This window comes from Mobula hypostoma, chromosome 6 (genome assembly GCF_963921235.1).
Source record: "Mobula hypostoma chromosome 6, sMobHyp1.1, whole genome shotgun sequence".
NCBI classification, from domain to species: Eukaryota; Metazoa; Chordata; class Chondrichthyes; order Myliobatiformes; family Myliobatidae; genus Mobula; species Mobula hypostoma.
Genome location: NC_086102.1, coordinates 71,977,293 through 71,998,338, shown reverse-complemented (window position 1 = coordinate 71,998,338; position 21,046 = coordinate 71,977,293). Strand labels below are relative to the sequence as shown.

Here is a 21,046-nt window from a genome sequence, read left to right as displayed (position 1 = left end):
GATAAATGACCAGAAGAAAAGGTTGTTCTGATGATAATAGTTGAGGTATAAATGTTTATAAATATGCTCAAAGAACTTTATATTTTACAAATAATCTAGTGAGATAAATATAGAAAACTAGAAGTTCTGAAGACCTCTAAATCTTACTATGCAAATTTTTTTTACTGTCGCCTCAGGATGTGTATTCCAGATACAAGAACCGTAGTTTGAGGTCTTATTTACGTGATAGAATGTCCACAGATGTGGCACTTCCTCATTATTGTACTGAAGTATCAATTTGGCTCTGGAGTGAAGCTTGAACCAAAATCTTCTGACTTGTAGGTGAAGTTGTCCTCACCGTGCAAAAACTAGTACTCACTGAATTAGAATCTGGTTGCAGAGTAGGAAATACTGTTTTCCTTGTTTGCTTGGGTTGTGATCAGTGCGTGGACCAATTCTCCACCTAGAATGAAAAAAGCAGAGTTTTGGAATTAGTCAACACAGTTGCTGTACTAGAAGGTTGATAAGATCTTTCTGGAAGATGAATTAAGTTGGGTTGAAGTGCCTTCCTCACATTATGCTCATTAGATTTATTTTCCATGTAGCTCTGGAAGCACCTGCAGTTGACAAAAATGGGAAAGCCATTGAATCGTCCAGCACCAAAAATCACCCCTTAGTCGCCTTGCCTTTTTTAAAAGAAAGTGGAAATCAAGATGTGAAAATTCTAAAATGCCATTTCTTCCTTCCACAGCTTAAAGAGAACATTTTTATTGTTGGATGGATCAATAGGAATCCAACAAGCGGACCAAGTAGCAATTGAGATGTGTGAGGAGTTTGGAATTCCATATGCTGTGAGTAATAATTTTCGGTTGACTATTTTTAACCAGATACTACCTTGAGATTCGTGTTCTTGCAGGCATTTACAGGAACAAAAAAAATAGAATTTCACAAAAATCTTTATAAACAAAGAGTAACAAACGCCAATGTGCAAAAGAAGAAAAACTGTAAATAAAAATAATACTGAGAACGAGTTATAAAGAATCCTTAAAAGTGAGTTTGTAGATCACAGAATCAATTTAGAGTATTGGTGAATTAAGTTGTCCATGCCATTTCAGGAGCTTGATGTTTGTAGGGTAATAACTGTTCCTGAACCTGGCAGTGTGGGACTTAAGGCTTATATACCTTGTGCCAAATGGTAGTAGTGAGAAGAGCGCATGTTCTGGATAGTAGAGGTCTTCGCTGATGAATGCTGTTTTCTGGTGGCAGCACTCCTTGTAAAAGTACTCAGTGTAGGGGAAGGCTTCACCTCGTATGGACTGGGCTGTAAGTACCACTTCCTAGCCATTTCTGTACTGTGACATTGATATTTCTATACCGGACCATGATGCAGTGAGATAGGGTACTTTCCGCTGTACAACTACAGAAGTTTCTCAAACTATTTGATGACGTTATCGAATCTAGGCAAACTTCTAAGAAAGTAGAGGCACTGTTGTTCTTTCCTCTATATATTTGACCCACACAAATATTTGCTCCATTTCTAATCCCTAACTTTGATTCCTTGATAAAGTCCTACTTAACGGATTAATGTGCAAATGGGTTTGGGGATAACATACTGAAAATTGATTGATAGATGAGAGACAGTGGATAGAGATAAATGTGTATTTTGTGGTGACAGGCTAAGACACATGCTCTTCCATAGTGATCTGTGCTTGGGCTCTAACTATTCTCAATATGTATCAATGGTTAGGGATGGGCAATCCACATGCAATATTCCTGAGTAACCTGGCAACATAAGATAGGGTTGTGAAATGTGAAGAAAATGCATATAGACTTCCAGGTTACTTAACAAATTGAGTGGACAAGTACTAGTTAAGTGCCATTATTATTGCGGATAAATGTGATATTATCTACTTTAAAATTCTCTATCACACAAGGTTGCACTGACCACATTACTGAATATGTTTATGCAAGAGATAGGTAGATGTCCAAACTCAGAACTAACCAAAATGTATGAGAAAGAGCAGGATTTTGGCATTGAGATAGAGGATTGGCTGTGATCATATTGAACATGCTCTGTGGGTCAGGTGCCCTCTTTCCATTAATTTTCTGTGTTTTATTGTGTATTTATCTGACAACTAGTTGAAATTACTACTCAGTTGGTATCAAGTGAAAAGATTGTTATTTCATTTTTGGAGTCCAAATCCGGCTATGCCTGATCTTCTATTCAACAGTTATTGCTTCTTTCTGTGTGTGATAGCGATTCACAATGCAGGTGTGATGAAATGTTTTCAGTGTGTAACTCTTAATATATGGTATTGTAGCGGTATGCTACACACAGCGCTAGAATAACCACATGGAGTCGGTGAGTTACAGTTGCGATGAAAGAGATTTATTCCAACTTCGCGGCCTGCTTTAAAGCCTTCCCATTCCTGCCCTCCCTGGGGCGGGATTGCTGTGGGGAATGTATATTCCCAGACCCTTTCCGCGCGAGGGATTTTCCCCCTGCTGGTGAAGATGGCCTGGCACCCTTTTTGGGGCCGGCCCTCTGCCTGCCCGCGCTGTTGTGAGCCGGTTCGTGTGTGCCAGAAAGTGGGTCGCCACATAACCCCCCCCCCCCCCAGAACTGGCGATACCTCCCCCAATGTCCACAGTCTGGATCAGCCTCTGATTGGGAGGTCTGCCCCTGCGCCGCGGTGCCTGAGCCTGGACCAGCTGCGCCAAGTCCACATGGGCCGGTTTGAGTCGGTCAACCGTGAAAACCTCCTCTCTCCCCCCAATGTCCAGCACGAACATGGACCCATTGTTCCTGATCACCTTAAACGGCCCCTCGTAGGGCTGCTGTAGCGGTGCCTGGTGTCCGCCCCATCGTACAAAAAGAAACTTAGTTCTGCAGGTCTTTGGGTACGCAGGTCGGGCTCTGTCTGTGCTGTGAAGTGGGGATGGGGGCCAGGTTACCGAGTCTCTCCCGTAGTATCTCCAGGACTGCTGTGGATTCTTCCTCTTGCCCCCTTGGGGCTGGTATGAACTCTCCTGGGACTACCAGGGCTGTGCCGTACACCAACTCAGCCGACGAGGTGTGCAGATTCTCTTTGGGCGCCGTGCGGATTCCGAGCAGGACCCAGGGAAGCTTGTCCACCCAGTTAGGCCCCTCCAGGCGGGCCATGAGAGCCGATTTCAGGTGACGGTGGAAGCGCTCCACTAGTCTGTTCGACTGTGGGTGGTAGGCAGTTGTGTGGTGTAGCTGCGATCCTAAAAGGCTGGCCATAGCCGACCACAGGCTGGAGATGAACTGGGTGCCCCTGTCGGAGGTAATGTGGGCCGGTACCCCAAAGCGGGCTACCCAGGTTGCGATCAGTGCTCGGGCGCAGGATTTGGAGGTGGTGTCGGTGAGCGGAACTGCCTCTGGCCATCTGGTGAACCGATCTATCATAGTTAGGAGGTACCGCGCTCCTCGTGACACTGGCAGGGGCCCCACGATATCCACATGGATGTGGTCGAACCTCCGGCGGGTGGGTTCGAACTGCTGCAGCGGAGCCTTGGTGTGCCACTGCACCTTGGCCGTTTGGCACTGCATGCACGTTTTGGCCCATTCACTGACCTGTTTACGCAGCCCATGCCACACGAACCTGTTGGCGACCAGCTGGACGGTTGTCCTGATGGAGGGGTGCGCTAAGTTGTGAATGGACTCGAAAACCCGCTGGCGCCAGGCTGCTGGGACGACGGGGCGGGGTTGGCCGGTAGCTGCGTCACATAGTAGGGTCCTCTCACCTGGGCCTACGGGGAGGTCTTGGAGCTGCAAACCGGAGACTGCAGTCCTGTAACTGGGGATCTCAGTGTCTCCCTGCTGTGCCTCTGCCAGCGCTGCGTAGTCCACCCCCTGGGACAGGGCCTGTATGGTAGGTCTGGATAGTGCGTCTGCCACGACGTTGTCCTTTCCAGAGACATGCCGGATGTCCGTCGTGTACTCGGAGATGTAGGACAGATGTCGCTGCTAGCGGGACGACCAGGGGTCGGACACCTTCATGAATGCAAAGGTAAGCGGTTTGTGGTCTGTGAACGCGGTGAAGGGCCTACCTTCTAAGAAGTACCTGAAATGCCAGATTGCCAGGTATAGTGCCAATAGCTCCCGGTCGAAAGCACTGTATTTGAGTTCAGGTGGTCGTAGGTGTTTGCTGAAGAACGCCAGGGGTTGCCAGTGACCCTCAATGAGTTGTTCCAGCGACCGCTGTGTTGGATGCGTCCACCGTGAGGGCAGTAGGAACGTCCGTTCTGGGGTGCACTAGCATCGCGGCGTTTGCCAAGGCTTCTTTAGTTTTAACGAAAGCGGTTGCGGCCTCTTCGTCCCAGGTAATGTCCTTGCCCTTACCCGACATTGGAGTGAACAGGGGGCGCATGGTTCGGGCTGCTGAGGGGAGGAAACGGTGGTAGAAATTCACCATACCCACGAATTCCTGCAAGCCTTTGATTGTGTTGGGTCGGGGGAAGTTGCAGACAACGTCTACCTTGGCGGGCAGCGGGGTTGCCCCGTCTTTAGTAATCCTGTGGCCCAGGAAGTCGATGGTGTCGGGTCCGAACTGGCATTTGGCTGGGTTGATTATAAGGCCGAATTCACTCAGGCGGGAGTAGAGCTGGCGGAGGTGGGACAGATGCTCCTGCCGACTACTGCTTGCTATGAGGATGTCGTCCAAATAGATGAATGCAAAGTCCAGGTCGTGTCCCACCGCGTCCATTAGCCGCTGGAAAGTCTATGCGGCATTCTTTAGACCCAACGGCATTCGGAGGAATTCGAAAAGTCCGAACAGGGTGATAAGTGCTGTTTTGGGGATGTCGTCCGGATGTACAGGGATTTGATGGTATCCCCAGACGAGGTCTACCTTGGAAAAGATCCTTGCGCCGTGTAGGTTTGCTGCGAAGTCTTGAATGTGCGGCACAGGGTAGCAGTCTGGCGTTGTAGCCTCGTTCAGTCTGCGGTAGTCACCGCATGGTCTCCAGCCCCCCGTTGCCTTGGGCACCATGTGAAGCGGGGAGGCCCATGGGCTGTCGGACCATCGTATGATCCCCAATTCCTCCATCTTCTTGAACTCCTCCTTTGCCAGTCGGAGATTGTCCGGGGGAAGCCTTCGAGCACGGGCGTGGAGGGGTGGTCCCTGGGTCGGGATGTGGTGCTGTACTCCATGTCTGGGCATGGCTGCCGTGAACTGCGGTGTCAGTACTGATGGGAAATCCGCCAGGACCCTGGTGAATTCGTCGTCGGACAGCGTGATGGAGTCCAGGTGTGGGGCTGGCAACTGTGCTTCACCCAGGGAGAACGTTTGAAAAGTCTTGGCGTGGACTAATCGCTTCCCTTGCAGGTCGACCAGCAGGCTGTGGGCTCGTAGAAAATCCGCCCCCAGGAGTGGTTGGGCCATGGCGGCCAGTGTGAAGTCCCACGTGAACCGGCTGGAGCTGAACTGTAGCCGCACCGTGCGGGTGCCGTAGGTTCGTATTGTGCTGCCATTTGCAGCCCTCAGGGTGGGTCCTGGTTCTCTGTTGCGGGTGTCGTAACTCGTTGGAGGTAAGACGCTGATCTCTGCTCCGGTGTCGACCAAAAAGCAGCGTCCCGACTGCTTGGCCCAGACGTACAGGAGGCTGTCCTGATGGCCAGCCGCCGTAGCCATCAGCGGCGGCTGGCCCTGTCGTTTCCTGGGAATTTGCAGGGTGGTCTGCAGTGGCAGGCCTCTGTGCCCCACCGCTGGTGGTAGAAAGCACCATTGTTCGTTGGGCTCCTCACTCCCGTCGCCGGGTTTTGTAGGCTCTGCTGCCGGGCCTGGTCTGGTCTGTCGTTGGGCACGCGGCTTGGTGATCTGTGCGACGGATGCCCCTCTCTCTTTCCTGGCATTCCACAGCACATCTGCTCGGGCCACCACCTCCCAGGGGGTTGCTGAAATCTGCGTTGGACAGCAGCAGGCATATGTCCTCGGGCAGTTGCTCTAGGAATGCCTGCTCAAACATGAGGCAGGGTTTGTGTCCTTCAGCCAGGGTCAGCATCTCGTTCATTAATGCTGACGGCGGCCTGTCTCCCAAACCATCCAGGTGCATTAAGTGGCGTGCTCATTCGCGCCGTGGGAGTCCGAAAGTCCTTTTGAGCAGGGCTTTGAATGCTGTGTATTTGCCATCCTCTTGGGGCTACTGTATAAACTCCTCAACTTGTGCAGCTGTCTCCTGGTCGAGGGAGCTCAGCATGTAGTAGTAGCGAGTGGACTCCGAGGTTATCTGCCGAATGTGGAATTGAGCTTCTGCTTGTTCGAACCATAAATGGGGTTGCAGCGTCCAGAAGCTTGGCAGTTTTAACGAAACTGCGTGAACAGATGCGGCGTCGATCATCTCTAGTCCAAATATCGTTTGGGCCATCGGGGTCACCAATTGTAGCGGTGTGCTACACACAGCACTAGAATAACCACACGGAGTCGGTGAGTTAGAGTTGCGATGAAAGAGATTTATTCCAACTTCGCGGCCTGCTTTAAAGCCTTCCCGTTCCCGCCCTCCCTGGGGCGGGACTGCTGTGGGGAATGCATATTCCCAGACCCTTTCCGCGCGCGGGATTTTCCCCCTTCTGGTGAAGATGGCCTGGCGCCCCTTTTGGGGCCAGCCCTCTGCCTGCGCGCGCTGTTGTGAGCTGGTTCATGTGTGCCAGAAAGTGGGTTGCCACAGTATCCACTTACATTAAATACACCATGTTTTAATACAGCTGCATGTCCTGCCCAAGTGCTAGACTATGCATCTGTTTTCTATGACGAAGCCCATAATGTGATCAAGTATTCTACATCAGGATGAGGTCCTGAAAGAAGAATATAGGGAGCTAGGAAGGGAGTTGAGAAAAAGGACCGCAAAGGTAGTAATCTCGGGATTACTGCCTGTGCCACGCGACAGTGAAAGTAGGAATGCGATGAGGTGGAGGATAAATGCGTGGCTGAGGGATTGGAGCAGGGGGCAGGGATTCAAGTTTTTGGATCATTGGGACCTCTTTTGGCGCAGGTGTGACCTGTACAAAAAGGACGGGTTACACTTAAATCCTCGGGGGACCAATATCCTGGCAGGGAGATTAGCGGGGGCTACTGAGGTGACTTTAAACTAGAATGGTTGGGGGGTGGGAATCAAATTAAAGCGGCTAGGTGTGAGGAGGTTAGTTCACAACAGAGGGATGGGAACCAGTGCAGAGAGACAGAGGGGTGTAAAGTGAGCGTAGAAGCAAAAAGTACAAAGGGGAAAAGTAAAAGTGGCAGGCCGACAAATCCAGGGCAAGCATTAAAAAGGGCTAAGAGAGTTGTAAAAGAGTGCCTGAAGGCTTTATGTGTCAATGCAAGGAGCATTCGTAATAAGGTGGATGAATTGAAAGTGCAGATTGTTATTAATGATTATGATATAGTTGGGATCACAGAGACATGGCTCCAGGGTGACCAGGGATGGGAGCTCAACGTTCAGGGATATTCAATATTCAGGAGGGATAGACACGAAGGAAGGGGAGGTGGGGTGGCGTTGCTGGTTAAAAAAGAGATTAACGCAATAGAAAGGAAGGACATAAGCCGGGAAGATGTGGAATCGATATGGGTAGAGCTGCGTAACACTAAGGGGCAGAAGACGCTGGTGGGAGTTGTGTACAGGCCACCTAACAGTAGTAGTGAGGTCGGAGATGGTATTAAACAGGAAATTAGAAATGTGTGCAATAAAGGAACAGCAGTTATAATGGGTGACTTCAATCTACATGTAGACTGGGTGAACCAAATTGGTAAAGGTGCTGAGGAAGAGGATTTCTTGGAATGTATGCGGGATGGTTTTTTGAACCAACATGTCGAGGAACCGACTAGAGAGCAGGCTATTCTGGACTGGGTTTTGAGCAATGAGGAAGGGTTAATTAGCGATCTTGTCGTGAGAGGCCCCTTGGGTAAGAGTGACCATAATATGGTGGAATTCTTCATTAACATGGAGAGTGACGTAGTTAATTCAGAAACAAAGGTTCTGAACTTAAAGAGGGGTAACTTTGAAGGTATGAGACATGAATTAGCTAAGATAGACTGGCAAATGACACTTCAAGGATTGACGGTGGATATGCAATGGCAGGCATTTAAAGGTTGCATGGATGAACTACAACAATTGTTCATCCCAGTTTGGCAAAAGAATAAATCAAGGAAGGTAGTGCACCCGTGGCTGACAAGAGAAATTAGGGATAGTATCAATTCCAAAGAAGTAGCATACAAATTAGCCAGAGAAAGTGGCTCACCTGAGGACTGGGAGAAATTCAGAGTTCAGCAGAGGAGGACAAAGGGCTTAATTAGGAAGGGGAAAAAAGATTATGAGAGAAAACTGGCAGAGAACATAAAAACGGACTGTAAAAGCTTTTATAGATATGTAAAAAGGAAAAGACTGATAAAGACAAATGTAGGTCCCCTGCAAACAGAAACAGGTGAATTGATTATGGGGAGCAAGGACATGGCAGACCAATTGAATAATTACTTTGGTTCTGTCTTCACTAAGGAGGACATAAATAATCTTCCAGAAATAGTAAGGGACAGAGGGTCCAGTGAGATGGAGGAACTGAGCGAAATACATGTTAGTAGGGAAGTGGTGTTAGGTAAATTGAAGGGATTGAAGGCAGATAAATCCCCAGGGCCAGATGGTCTGCATCCCAGAGTGCTTAAGGAAGTGGCCCAAGAAATAGTGGATGCATTAGTGATAATTTTTCAAAACTCGTTAGATTCTGGACTAGTTCCTGAGGATTGGAGGGTGGCTAATGTAACCCCACTTTTTAAAAAAGGAGGGAGAGAGAAACCGGGGAATTATAGGCCGGTTAGCCTAACGTCGGTGGTGGGGAAACTGCTGGAGTCAGTTATCAAGGATGTGATAACAGCACATTTGGAAAGCGGTGAAATGATCGGACAAAGTCAGCATGGATTTGTGAAAGGAAAATCATGTCTGACGAATCTCATAGAATTTTTTGAGGATGTAACTAGTAGAGTGGATAGGGGAGAACCAGTGGATGTGGTATATTTGGATTTTCAAAAGGCTTTTGACAAGGTCCCACATAGGAGATTAGTGTGCAAACTTAAAGCACACGGTATTGGGGGTAAGGTATTGGTGTGGGTGGAGAATTGGTTAGCAGACAGGAAGCAAAGAGTGGGAATAAACGGGACCTTTTCAGAATGGCAGGCGGTGACTAGTGGGGTACCGCAAGGCTCAGTGCTGGGACCCCAGTTGTTTACAATATATATTAATGACTTGGATGAGGGAATTAAATGCAGCATCTCCAAGTTTGCGGATGACACGAAGCTGGGTGGCAGTGTTAGCAGTGAGGAGGATGCTAAGAGGATGCAGGGTGACTTGGATAGGTTGGGTGAGTGGGCAAACTCATGGCAGATGCAATTTAATGTGGATAAATGTGAAGTTATCCACTTTGGTGGCAAAAATAGGAAAACAGATTATTATCTGAATGGTGGCCGATTAGGAAAAGGGGAGGTGCAACGAGACCTGGGTGTCATTATACACCAGTCATTGAAAGTGGGCATGCAGGTACAGCAGGCGGTGAAAAAGGCGAACGGTATGCTGGCATTTATAGCGAGAGGATTCGAGTACAGGAGCAGGGAGGTACTACTGCAGTTGTACAAGGCCTTGGTGAGACCACACCTGGAGTATTGTGTGCAGTTTTGGTCCCCTAATCTGAGGAAAGACATCTTTGCCATAGAGGGAGTACAAAGAAGGTTCACCAGATTGATTCCTGGGATGGCAGGTCTTTCATATGAAGAAAGACTGGATGAACTGGGCTTGTACTCGTTGGAATTTAGAAGATTGAGGGGGGATCTGATTGAAACGTATAAGATCCTAAAGGGATTGGACAGGCTAGATGCAGGAAGATTGTTCCCGATGTTGGGGAGGTCTAGAACGAGGGGTCACAGTTTGAGGATAGAGGGGAAGCCTTTTAGGACCGAGGTTAGGAAAAACTTCTTCACACAGAGAGTGGTGAATCTGTGGAATTCTCTGCCACAGCAAACTGTTGAGGCCAGTTCATTAGCTATGTTTAAAAGGAAGTTAGATATGGCCCTTGTGGCTACAGGGGTCAGGGGGTATGGAGGGAAGGCTGGGTTCTGAGTTGGATGATCAGCCATGATCATAATAAATGGCGGTGCAGGCTCGAAGGGCCGAATGGCCTACTCCTGCACCTATTTTCTATGTTTCTATGTTTCTATCAGAAAAGCATTTCACTGTATAAAAATACTTAATAGATCACAAGCAGAAAATTTTATTTTTTAAACTAAATTAATGCTGAGAATGGCTTAATCCCAGTGCAATAACTAATTCTTGATTGGATGCTGTCTTTTAATGGGTGAATTTTTTTTAGTCTTTCAAATTATGTTGGAAAATTCTTATGCACAATCTTGTGTGACGAGAATACAGATAGATTAAGATGTTAGCTGGCCTGTTCTGGCACCAGTGGGATCAGCAGTTGGTCTGCCACCTGTCTTCAGGAGAAAGAGAGATAAGGAAAACAATGGAGCAGCATTTGGAGATGTTAATGAAAAGACGGGAGAGTTTAACGGAAGGAGAGCTGTCAAGATCGGCTCCCCCTTTGAACCCTGAACTGTTTGAAGTGATGGACAAGCGATACCCCAGCAGGGGGATAAAAAGGGACAGGTTCGCTAAGGCAAGACACACACGACACCCCAAGGTAACGAGACCCTGGAAGCGGTGCGTCTCCCACAAGTCGGTGGGAAGTTTTGGAAGGCTGGTTGCGGGACCAAGACATAGACGCACAGGGTGGAAAGGCACGATCAGCGGGAACCTGGTGTGTGTCCGCCCTTGCCTGGGTGCCAGGTTCACCGCAGAGAAACGATCGGATCTGAAAACGGAGGGGTCATGGTTGGTGACCTCAGAAGACATCACAAAGGGCTCGCCCGAAAGCTGACTGCGAAGAATATCGAAGGTCTGTGTGGAAGCCGTTTGAATATTCATTCGTTTTGCTCTCTCTCTCCTCCTCCCCCCCACCCCCCCCCCACTGTCCATCTCCCATGGGAGTGATTACTGTGAACTGAACTGAATTCAATTGAACTGAACTTTATGCCACTTTGAAACTGGTCATTTACCCCTAGACAAAGATAGAGCTTGATTGATCCTGTTATCTTAATTCTGTGTACATGTGTGTTTATCATTGCTGAACTGTTGCATTTATTATCCTTTTGATTAGAGTACTGTGTTGCTTGTTTCTTTAATAAAACTTTCTTAGTTCTAATAATCCAGACTCCAACTGAGTGATCCATTTCTGCTGGTTTGGCAACCCAGTTACGGGGTACGTAACACTTGTAACTCAGGTTCACAGAATTATAATTGGTGTACAAATGTGGTTGAAACCACAATGTTTCTTAACTTTACAGGTCAATTTAATTTTGATTGTTTTAATGCTTTGTACATATTAGTTTAACTGCATATGGAATAAACAAAATAAATCCAAGCTGAATTGTTTAAAATACCATTTAGAATGAGTAAAATTTAAGTACAGTTTTACAACCAATGTTCTGCAAATAAGTACATTAATTTGAACTGCTTAGTAACTGTCAAAGGGCCATTGAATGGTATTTGTAAGGAAAATTTGAATATGCGGTAAGAGACATGTATATGTTTCTTGATTTTTACTACAAGCCACATAAAAATGCAGATTTGTTTTTACTTGTGCCATAAAATCTCAGAATTGTTTTGCATGGAGCTATTAAAATATACAAATTGGCAATATAATATGGAATCCTGCAAAGCATCTAAATAATAAGGCTTAACTGCATCCTTAAGAGTACCAAGTAATTAACTCCCTGCATTATGTTCATTGCAGATAGTATTAACAAAGATTGACAGACCTCAGCAGGGCAATCTGTTGAAGGTGATTATGGGCGTACAAGAAGTGATAGAGAAGCAGACTTTGGGGTGTTTTCCTCAGCTGTTCCCTGTGAGGTATGTCAAGATTTCAATTAATTTATTTTGAAGTTGTGTAGGACATTTGGGAGGGAAGACAGAATCTGAATTAGTATCACTGGCATATGTCGTGAAATTTGTTGTTTTGTGGCAGCAGTTCATTGCACTACACAATATAAAAAACTATAACTTATAATAAATATATATTAAATTAATTAAGTACACCTTATCCTCGTTACATGCGTCTTCAGACAATGCGGATTCACAGTTATGTGAGGAATTTATTTCTATCAATGTCTCCTTATATGCGTCCAAAACTCACAGTTATGCGAGGAGCACTGCTTTCCCGCCAATACATGTCAGGTGCACGCGCCTCACGATCTCACTCCCGCCAGTCTCGCATTGGTTTTGGCAAGGTGTGGATGCGCGATCTTAAACTTCTGTTGGTTTTACCTATGGTGCAGTGATTTTGTGCTTGAAATATTTAACTATGCCTCCTAAGCATCGGATGTCATGTCCTGGGCCATCAGCCGAGCGGCAGAGAACCGCTTTAACACTTGGAAAAAAAAGTTGGAAATTATAACAGCGTGGCATCAGCTGAAGGTAACACAGTTGTGGGACACTACTGCCCAGAACAGAATCTTGCCTTTAAAGTTCTTTTGTTGCTTGACAATGTGCCAGCCTATCCTAAACATTTGGACAGCATTCATCCTAACATAACAGTGCGTTTCCTGCCGCCCAACACAACATCGCTGATTCAACCACTCGACCAAGGTGTAATCCACATTCAAGGTGTACATGTTTTTTTTTACGGTGAACTATCTCTCAGATACTGCAAGCAACAGACGATTTTGAAAGTCCCGGGAGCTTACCAATGGTGAGGGAATGGTGGAAGTTGGAACACTTGGCACAAATGACGATGGACATGGACCCACGTTTAGAACGGAGTCAGCACTTCAGTCGTTCCCTGCCATTAACCCTTCTTCCCCACAAGCAAATTTATACTGAGAAACAAAATGCTGCCAAGCAAACAACCCTTACCAAATTGGTGTCATTTCCTGCTGCTGGCAGTTCTAAGAGTTCTGTGAGTCTTCCTTCACCCCTTGCTGTGCTTGATATGATCCTGATGACCACAACCATCCACCTTATCCATGTAAAGCTGCCCGACACCATAACAACCACTCATCTCCTGGAGCGAACTCACCTACCACTGTTGGTGAGTACTGTACACCCTAGTATATTAACTTTCTATGATTTATTACGTTGAATATTACCTTAAATTGATGAAATATAATACAAATGTCTTGTGGTACTGCTTTTGTTCGTATTGGTATGAAAATGTGAATAAATTACAGATAAAACATGTTTAGGAAGCCCTCTGGAACGCATCCCTATTTTCTCCATTTAAATAATTACTCACATTATGCGATTTCACATTATGCGTTGACTGCGAGGAACATATCCCCCGCATATAGCGAGGATAGGGTGTAGTGTAAAAAGATAGTAAAAAAAGAAAAAAATAATGAGAGGTAGTTTACATGACTTCATTGTTCATTTGGAAATCTGATGGCGGAGAGAAAGAAGCTGTTCCTGAAACACTAAGTGTGTGTCTTCAAATTCCTGTCCCCCCTCCTTGATGATAGCAATGAGAGGAGGGTATGTCCTGGCTGATGAGGGGCTTTAGTGATGGATGCTGCCTTTTTGAGGCATCACTTTTTGAAAGTGTCCTTCATGCTAGAGAGGCTGGTGCCCATGATGGAGAGGGCTAAGTTTACAATTTTATGCAGCTTTTTCCAATCCTGTGCAGTTGCCTGTCAATACTAGATGGTGTTGCAGCCAGTTCAAATGCTCTCCACGGTACATCTGTAGAAATTTGCAAGTATCTTTGGTGACATACCAGTTCTCCTCAAACTCCAAATAAAATATAGCTGCTGTCATGCTTTCTTTGTAATTGCATCAATTTGTTGGGCCCAAGATAGATCTTCAGAGATGTTGAAACTGCTCACCCCTTCCACTGCCAGTCCCTCAATGAGGACTGATGCGTGTTCCCTCGACTTCTCCTTCCTGAAGTCCAGAATCAATTCCTTGGCCCTACTGACGTTGAGTACAAGTTTGTTGCTGCAACACCTCTTAACCAGCTGATCTATCTCAGTCCTGCATGCCTCCTCGTCACCATCTGAAATCCTGCCACAACTGTTGTGTTGTTGGCAAATTTATAGATGGCATTTGAGCTGTGCCTAGCCAGACAGTTGTGGGTGTAGAGAAGAGTAGAACAGTGGGCTGAGCATATGTCCTTGAGATGCGACAGTGTTGATTATCAGCGAGAAGGAGATGTTATTTCTGACCCACACTGACTGATCTCTCAGTGAGGAAGTCAAGGATCCAGTTGCAGAGGGAGGTAGAGGCCCAGGTTATGCAACATGTTGGTTGGAACTGAGAATATGATTGTGTTGAATACTGAGCTGCAATCAATAAACAGCAGCTTGATGTAGGTGTTGCTATTGTCCAGGTGATCCAATGCAAACACCTATGTCAGGATGCTGTTCATTGACTATAGCTCAGCATTTAACACCAACATTTCCAAAATTCTGATTGATAAGTTACAGAACCTGGGCCTCAGTACCTTTCTCTGCAATTGGATCCTCAACTTCCTAACCAGAAGACCACAATCTCAGCGGGTTGGTGATAATATCTCCTCCTCGCTGACGATCAACACTGGTGCACCTCAGAGGTGCGTGCTTAGCCCACTGCTCTACTGTCCCTATTCCCATGACTGTGTGACTAGGCATAGCTCAAATACCATCTATAAATTTCAGATGAAGATGAGAATTTTGTAGAATCAGATGGAAATGAGAGGGCATACAGGAGAGAGATATACCAACTAGTGGAGTGGTGTCGCAGCAACAACCTTACACTCAACATCAGTAAGACGAAAGAGCTGATTGTGGACTTCAGGAAGGTTGAGACAAAGGAACACATACCAATCCCCATAGAGGGTTTACTATCTGGTATGGGGGGGGTCAGTGGGGGGGGGGGTGCCTGCACAAGACTGAAAGAAGCTGCAGTGGGTCGTAAATCTAGTCAGCTCTATCTTCGGTACTAGCCTACAAAGAACCCAGGATGTCTTCAAGGAGCGGTGTCTCAGCAAAGCAGCGTCCGTTATTAAGGACCCCCAGCACCCAGGGTATGCCCTTTCTCACTGTTACCATCAGGTAGGAGGTACAGAAGCCTGAAGGCACACACTCTATGATTCAGGAACAGCTTCTTCTCCTCTGCCATCTGATTCCTAAATGGACATTGAACCCATGAACACTATTATTTCTGTTTTTTTTGCACGATTTTTAATCTACTCAATATACATATACTGTAACTGACTTGATGTATTTATTTTTCTATATTATGTATTGCATTGTACTGCTGCTGCTAAGTTTCACGACACACGCCAGTGATAATAAACCTATTCTAATTCTCTGAGATTGAAGGTGTCCTTGAACACTCCTGCCAGTTGGCTGCCAGGGGTTTTCAGTGCCCTACCAGGTACACCATCGGGGCCTGATGACTGCAAGGGTTCACCCTCTTGAAAGATGTTATGACGTGGGCTTCACGGATTTGCACAGGTGTAGTTATGGTTTCCCTTTCAAGGCTTACATAGAAGATGTTGAGCTCATCTGGGAGTGAAGCATCACAGCCATTCATGATGTTAGGTTTCACCTTGTAGGAAGTAATGGCCTACAAATTCTGCCAGAGCCGCCCGTCCATCCAATTCTGTCTCTAATTTCAATTGGAATTGCTTTCTCGCTCTCAAAATAGCCTTCCGTAGGTCATACCCAGACTACTTGTACAGTACTGGATCCCAAGTCTTGAATAACACAGATCTAGCCCTCAGCAGACTACGAATCTCCAGGTTCATCCACGGCTTTTGGTTTGGGTATATCTGGTATAATACATATGAGCAGAATAAGGCCATTTGGCCTATCGAGACTACTCCACCATTAAATCATGGCTGATCCTTTTTTCCCCTCCTCACCCCACTCCCCAGCCTTCTCCCCATAACCTTTGATGCCATGTCCAATCAAGAACCGATCAAGATCTGCCTTAAATACACCCAATGATCTGGACTCCACAGCTGCCTGTGGTAATGAATTCCACAAATTCACCACCCTCTAACTAAAGAAATTTCTCTGCATCTCTGTTTTAAATGGATGCCCTCTATACTGAGACTGTGCCCTCTTATCCTACACTCACCCACCATGGGAAACATCCTTTCCACATCTACACTGTCTATGCCTTCCAACATTTGAAAGGTTTCAATGAGATCCCCCCCTCATCCTTCTAAATTCCAGCGAGTACTGACACAGAGCTATCAAATGTTCCTCGTATGATAACCCCTTCATTCCTGGAATCATCCGTGTGAACCTCCTCTGAACCCTCTCCAATGCTGGCACACCTTTTCTTAGATGAGGAACCCAAAACTGTTCACAATATTCAAACCAGTGCCTTATAAAGCCTCAGCATCACATCCCTGCTCTTGTATTGTAGATCTCTTGAAATGAATGCTAACGTAACATTTGCTTTCCTCACCACCAACACTACTTGCAAGTTAACCTTGAGGGTGTTCTGCACAAGGACTCCCAGGTCCCTTTGCATCTCAGATTTTTGGATTGGACCTCTTTGCTTTGCCTTCCTATGTCATTGGTACCAATATGTACAAGGCATCTGGCTGGTCTCCCTCCCTCTCCAAAATGTGCTCGCAATCCAAGATGTCCTTGACCTTGGCACCTCGGAGGCAACATACCATCTAGGTGACCCACTGACGTCCACAGAATCTCCTGTCTGTTCCCCTCACTATTGAGTCTCCTATCACTACCACTCCCCTCTTCTCCCTCTTTCCCTTCTGCACCACGGACCAATGTTCAGTCCAGTAACTCGGTCTCCATGGCATTCCCCTAGAAGGTCAACCTCCACAACAGTATGCAAAGCAGTATACTTATTTTTGAGGGGAATGACCGAAGGGGTGCTCTGTGCTAACTGCCTATTCACATTTCCACTTCTCCTGACAATCAACCAGCTACTCGTCTCCTGCAACTTCGGGGTGACTACTTTCCTGTAATTCTGATCAATTATCTCCTCACTTTCTCGGATAAGCTGAAGGTCGTCCAGCTGCTGCTCCAGATCCCTAACACGGTCTTCAAGAAGCTGCATCTGGATGCACTTCATGCAGATGTAGTTCCCTGGGAGACTCTGGGGTCTCCCAGGACTCCAACATCTGGCATGAAGAACACACAACAGCCATTTACTACACTAGGTAGAGTAAGAGAGAAAAAAAAGCAGGAACCTTAACAGAAGCCTACCCAGAGCCAATGCCTGTTTCGTGCTGAAGCCTCCTTTGAGCCAAAGTCTGACACTCCCACTCTCACCACTGGCCTACTCCCGACAATGGCTGTCCCACTTGTCCCTTCTGTACTTTTAAACAAGCGTTGCCAACCTGCAAGAAACCTTGTGTCTGTGGCCTGCTCCTGCCGCTGATTGAACCGTATGTAGTAGAAGGCACACTCGTCCACATAGGTTTTGATGAAGTTGGTGACAACTGTGGCGTAATCATTGAGATTTGAAGACGAATCCCTGAATATTGTCCAGTCCACCAGCGTTGTTTGTTATAAATGGTCAGTTTGTTCTGTTCCCAGATTTCACAGCCTGTTGTAACACAGAGTGTGGAGGAACTCGGCGCCAGCTATGGAAGGAAATGGACAGTTGATGTTTCGGATTGCGACCTTTCATCAGAACTGGTGAAGCTGAGCTTGATGAAGGGTCTTGATGCGAAACATTGACTGTCCATTTCCCTCCAGAAATGCTACCTGCCCCACTGAGTTACTCTAGCTTTGCATCTTGGTCCAGATTTCCAACATCAGCAGTTACTATTATCTGCATTTCATAGCCTGTTCTGTACTGTACATTCTATCAGCTCGACAGGTTAATGTTGGTGATTGTATTCCAGCAGAGCCCCCTCTTCCCTTCAACATCATTGTCTGTCTTTCCTCCCTTGTACTTGTTTATGTTTGGTGCATATTGAGTGGCATGACTCAGTATGACCTTAACCACTGCTATTAATTATAGTGCTTGGTGGGAAGCCAGTAGAGAGAGTGTGATTAACCTTGGACAACTCAAACATTTTCTCTATTCGTCTTTCTAAGGGCAAGCCTGAAACACTCGGTCCCTACCTTTGCCAGTGTCCATACTGCTTTCTCCCCTCGTTAGTTTCTGCAGCTATGCCAACCATGTGAAATGATCTCATTGGTATATTATACATTGTGCACTTGTTAGCACAAGAACAAGCTACTGTCAACACATTTCTATTCCCCATGTGTTTTAAAAAAGACAGGAGTATTTCTATTCGGTATGTATAACCTTTTATCCTGAAGAACTAGCAAGGCTAGGGTCTTTAACCTCGAATTCTCATATTAATATTGATATTCTCGTATTTGGAGTATTGTGTGCAGTTTTGGTCACCAAATTACAGGAAGGATATTAATAAGGTTGAAAGAGTGCAGAGAAGGTTTACAAGGATGTTGCCGGGACTTGAGAAACTGAGTTGCAGAGAAAGGTTGAATAGGTTAGGACTTTATTCCCTGAAGCATAGAAGAACGAGGGGAGATTTGATAGAAGTATATAAAATTATGGTGGGTATAGATAGAGTGAATGCAAGCAGGCTTTTTCCACCGAGGCTGGGGGAGAAAAAAAACTAGAGGACATGGGTTAAGGGTGAAGGGGGAAAAGTTTAAAGGGAACATTAGAGTGGGCTTCTTCACACGGAGAGTGGTGGGACTGTGGAATGAGCTGCCAGATGAAGTGGTAAATGCGGGCTCACTTTTAACATTTAAGAAAAACTTGGAAAGGTACATGGATGAGAGGTGTATGGAGGGATATGGTCCAGGTGCAGGTCAATGGGACGAGGCAGAAAAATGGTTCGGCACAGCCAAGAAGGGCCAAAAGGCCTATTTCTGTGCTGTAATGTTCTATGGTTCTAAGTGGAAAGTGAATCACTTTGGACAGCAAAGTCAATGCATTATATTCTATTTTACAGGAAAAAGATTTAATTCAAACACGATGCTGTCTTCAGTAATTTTGAAACTCTTCCTGCCAATAGTGGAATATCTGCTTCTAATAGGATAAAGCCTTCTTAATTTGATGAACATACAGTTATAACATACATCAGAGTTTAACCCTAGATAGAGGAGCTGAGTAATTTTAATGACAATTTCTTGTTTCATTCACTCCAATTTCTTCACTCTTGTTCCGTAGGCAATTATATAATCAGTGATTGGTCCTTCAGATCCTGTCTTAAGACTGAACGGTTGTAAAGTACAGAAATCTCTTTCAGTGTTAAAAGTTTATGAAATGTTACCATTTTGAAGAAAATAATATTGGCATGTTAATTAATTCCACAGTTCTTTGAACTACTCTGGAATTCATCTTTTAAGATGCTTCATTGCACATGTAACTGGAAATCTTCAGATTAATAAGGATATCTCCAATTTGTCATCAACAATGGAAAGTTCTGAAGGGATATGAAAATTGAAAGTCACCATAACAAGACTGAAGTTAAGCACTGAATTCATTCAACTTACCTGTCGAATCGAGACTGCAAACCTAAGATTTAACCCAATTATGATGCTGTGTATGTAAATTAATAAGAATTATTACAAAATTTTTCATCCTGTATTGTGTACAGACTGTTGATACGCCTGATGGTAAAATCAGTTACTCTTGGTCTAAAATCGACCGAGCATTAAAAATCATAGATTTCTATATGTAATTACTCCATTCTGGCCGGTTCGGTTACCATAATTGTAAATAGAAATTATTTTTATGGTGTCCTGTGGAAGCGTGGCTTGTTTTGATTGAAAGCCATTTCCATCATAATTGATCAGTTTTAAAACTGCTGTTGCTCTTCCTGTTGGTTGGCTGCACCTAGTGTCCAGTTTCAAACACCGTGGTGGTATCAATAGTATCTCGTGTGAAAGTTTTGCTCTCTTTCCCTTTGACCCCAGAACTATCCGGTAGGTAATATCCGTGCGCACTTTTAATGCTGTATGTTTGTGGCATATTTAGTTCTATAGTTTGTGTAACTTGGAGCAAATGTTTGGTTGAATTTTTTACTGTTTGTAAATAAATGATTAATATACTTATTTGCAGTCAGTGTTTTCTGTCTCACTTGCCAGACCCGCGAACCTAACTTACTATTACATCTGGTTATATGGCAATTACATTATCTTTTCAAATTACCCTAATGTGTTGTTAAAAGGAATAGAGAAGTGATTTTGTACTGGCAACAGTAGCAACTACAAGCATTGTGCAGGTGCTTCATCTTCAAACATTTCTGTTACCTTTGATTTGATTTTATTTTCGAAGTTCGAAGTACATGTATTATCAAAGTACATATATGTTACAGTCAACACACATCAAAGTTGCTGGTGAACGCAGCAGGCCAGGCAGCATCTCTAGGAAGAGGTACAGTCGACGTTTTGGGCCGAGACCCTTCGTCAGGACTAACTGAAAGAAGAGCTAGTAAGAGATTTGAAAGTGAGGGGGGAGGGGAAGATCCAAAATGATAGGAGAAGACAGGAGGGGGAGGGATGGAGCCAAGAGCTGGACAGGTGATTGTCAAAAGGGATATGAGAGGATCATGGGACAGGAGGCCCAGAGAGAAAGAAAAGGGGGAGGGGGGAAAAAACCCAGAGGATGGGCAAGGGGTATAGTCAGAGGGAGAGAGAGAGAAAGAATGTGTGTAAATAAATAACGGATGGGGTACGAGGGGGAGGTGGGGCATAAGTGGAAGTTTGAGAAGTCAATGTTCATGTCATCAGGTTGGAGGCTACCCAGACGGAATATAAGGTGTTGTTCCTCCAACCTGAGTGTGGCTTCATCTTTACAGTAGAGGAAGCCGTGGATAGACATATCAGAATGGGAATGGGACATGGAATTAAAGTGTGTGGCCACTGGGAGATCCTGCTTTCTCTGGCGGACAGAGCGTCATCTGTCCATCCAGCTCTTGGCTCCATCCCTCCCCCTCCTGTCTTCTCCTATCATTTTGGAACTCCCCCTCCCCTTCCCACTTTCAAATCTCTTACTAGCTCTTCCT

General features: G+C 45.6%; 1 protein-coding gene across 2 annotated transcripts in view; it reads left to right on the top strand.

Annotated features, from left to right (window-relative positions):
• The window catches only part of gtpbp8 (GTP binding protein 8 (putative)), a 45,134-nt gene extending 25,060 nt beyond the window's left edge, over window positions 1-20,074 (top strand). For both annotated transcript variants that reach the window (XM_063050989.1, XM_063050988.1), the window contains 3 exons: window positions 731-830; window positions 11,828-11,946; window positions 19,353-20,074. In XM_063050989.1, coding sequence (XP_062907059.1) covers window positions 731-830; window positions 11,828-11,946; window positions 19,353-19,476 — 343 coding nt within the window. In that variant the 3' untranslated portion in view covers window positions 19,477-20,074. The remainder of the gene's footprint in view (window positions 1-730; window positions 831-11,827; window positions 11,947-19,352) is intronic.
• Window positions 20,075-21,046: the final 972 nt, after the last annotated feature.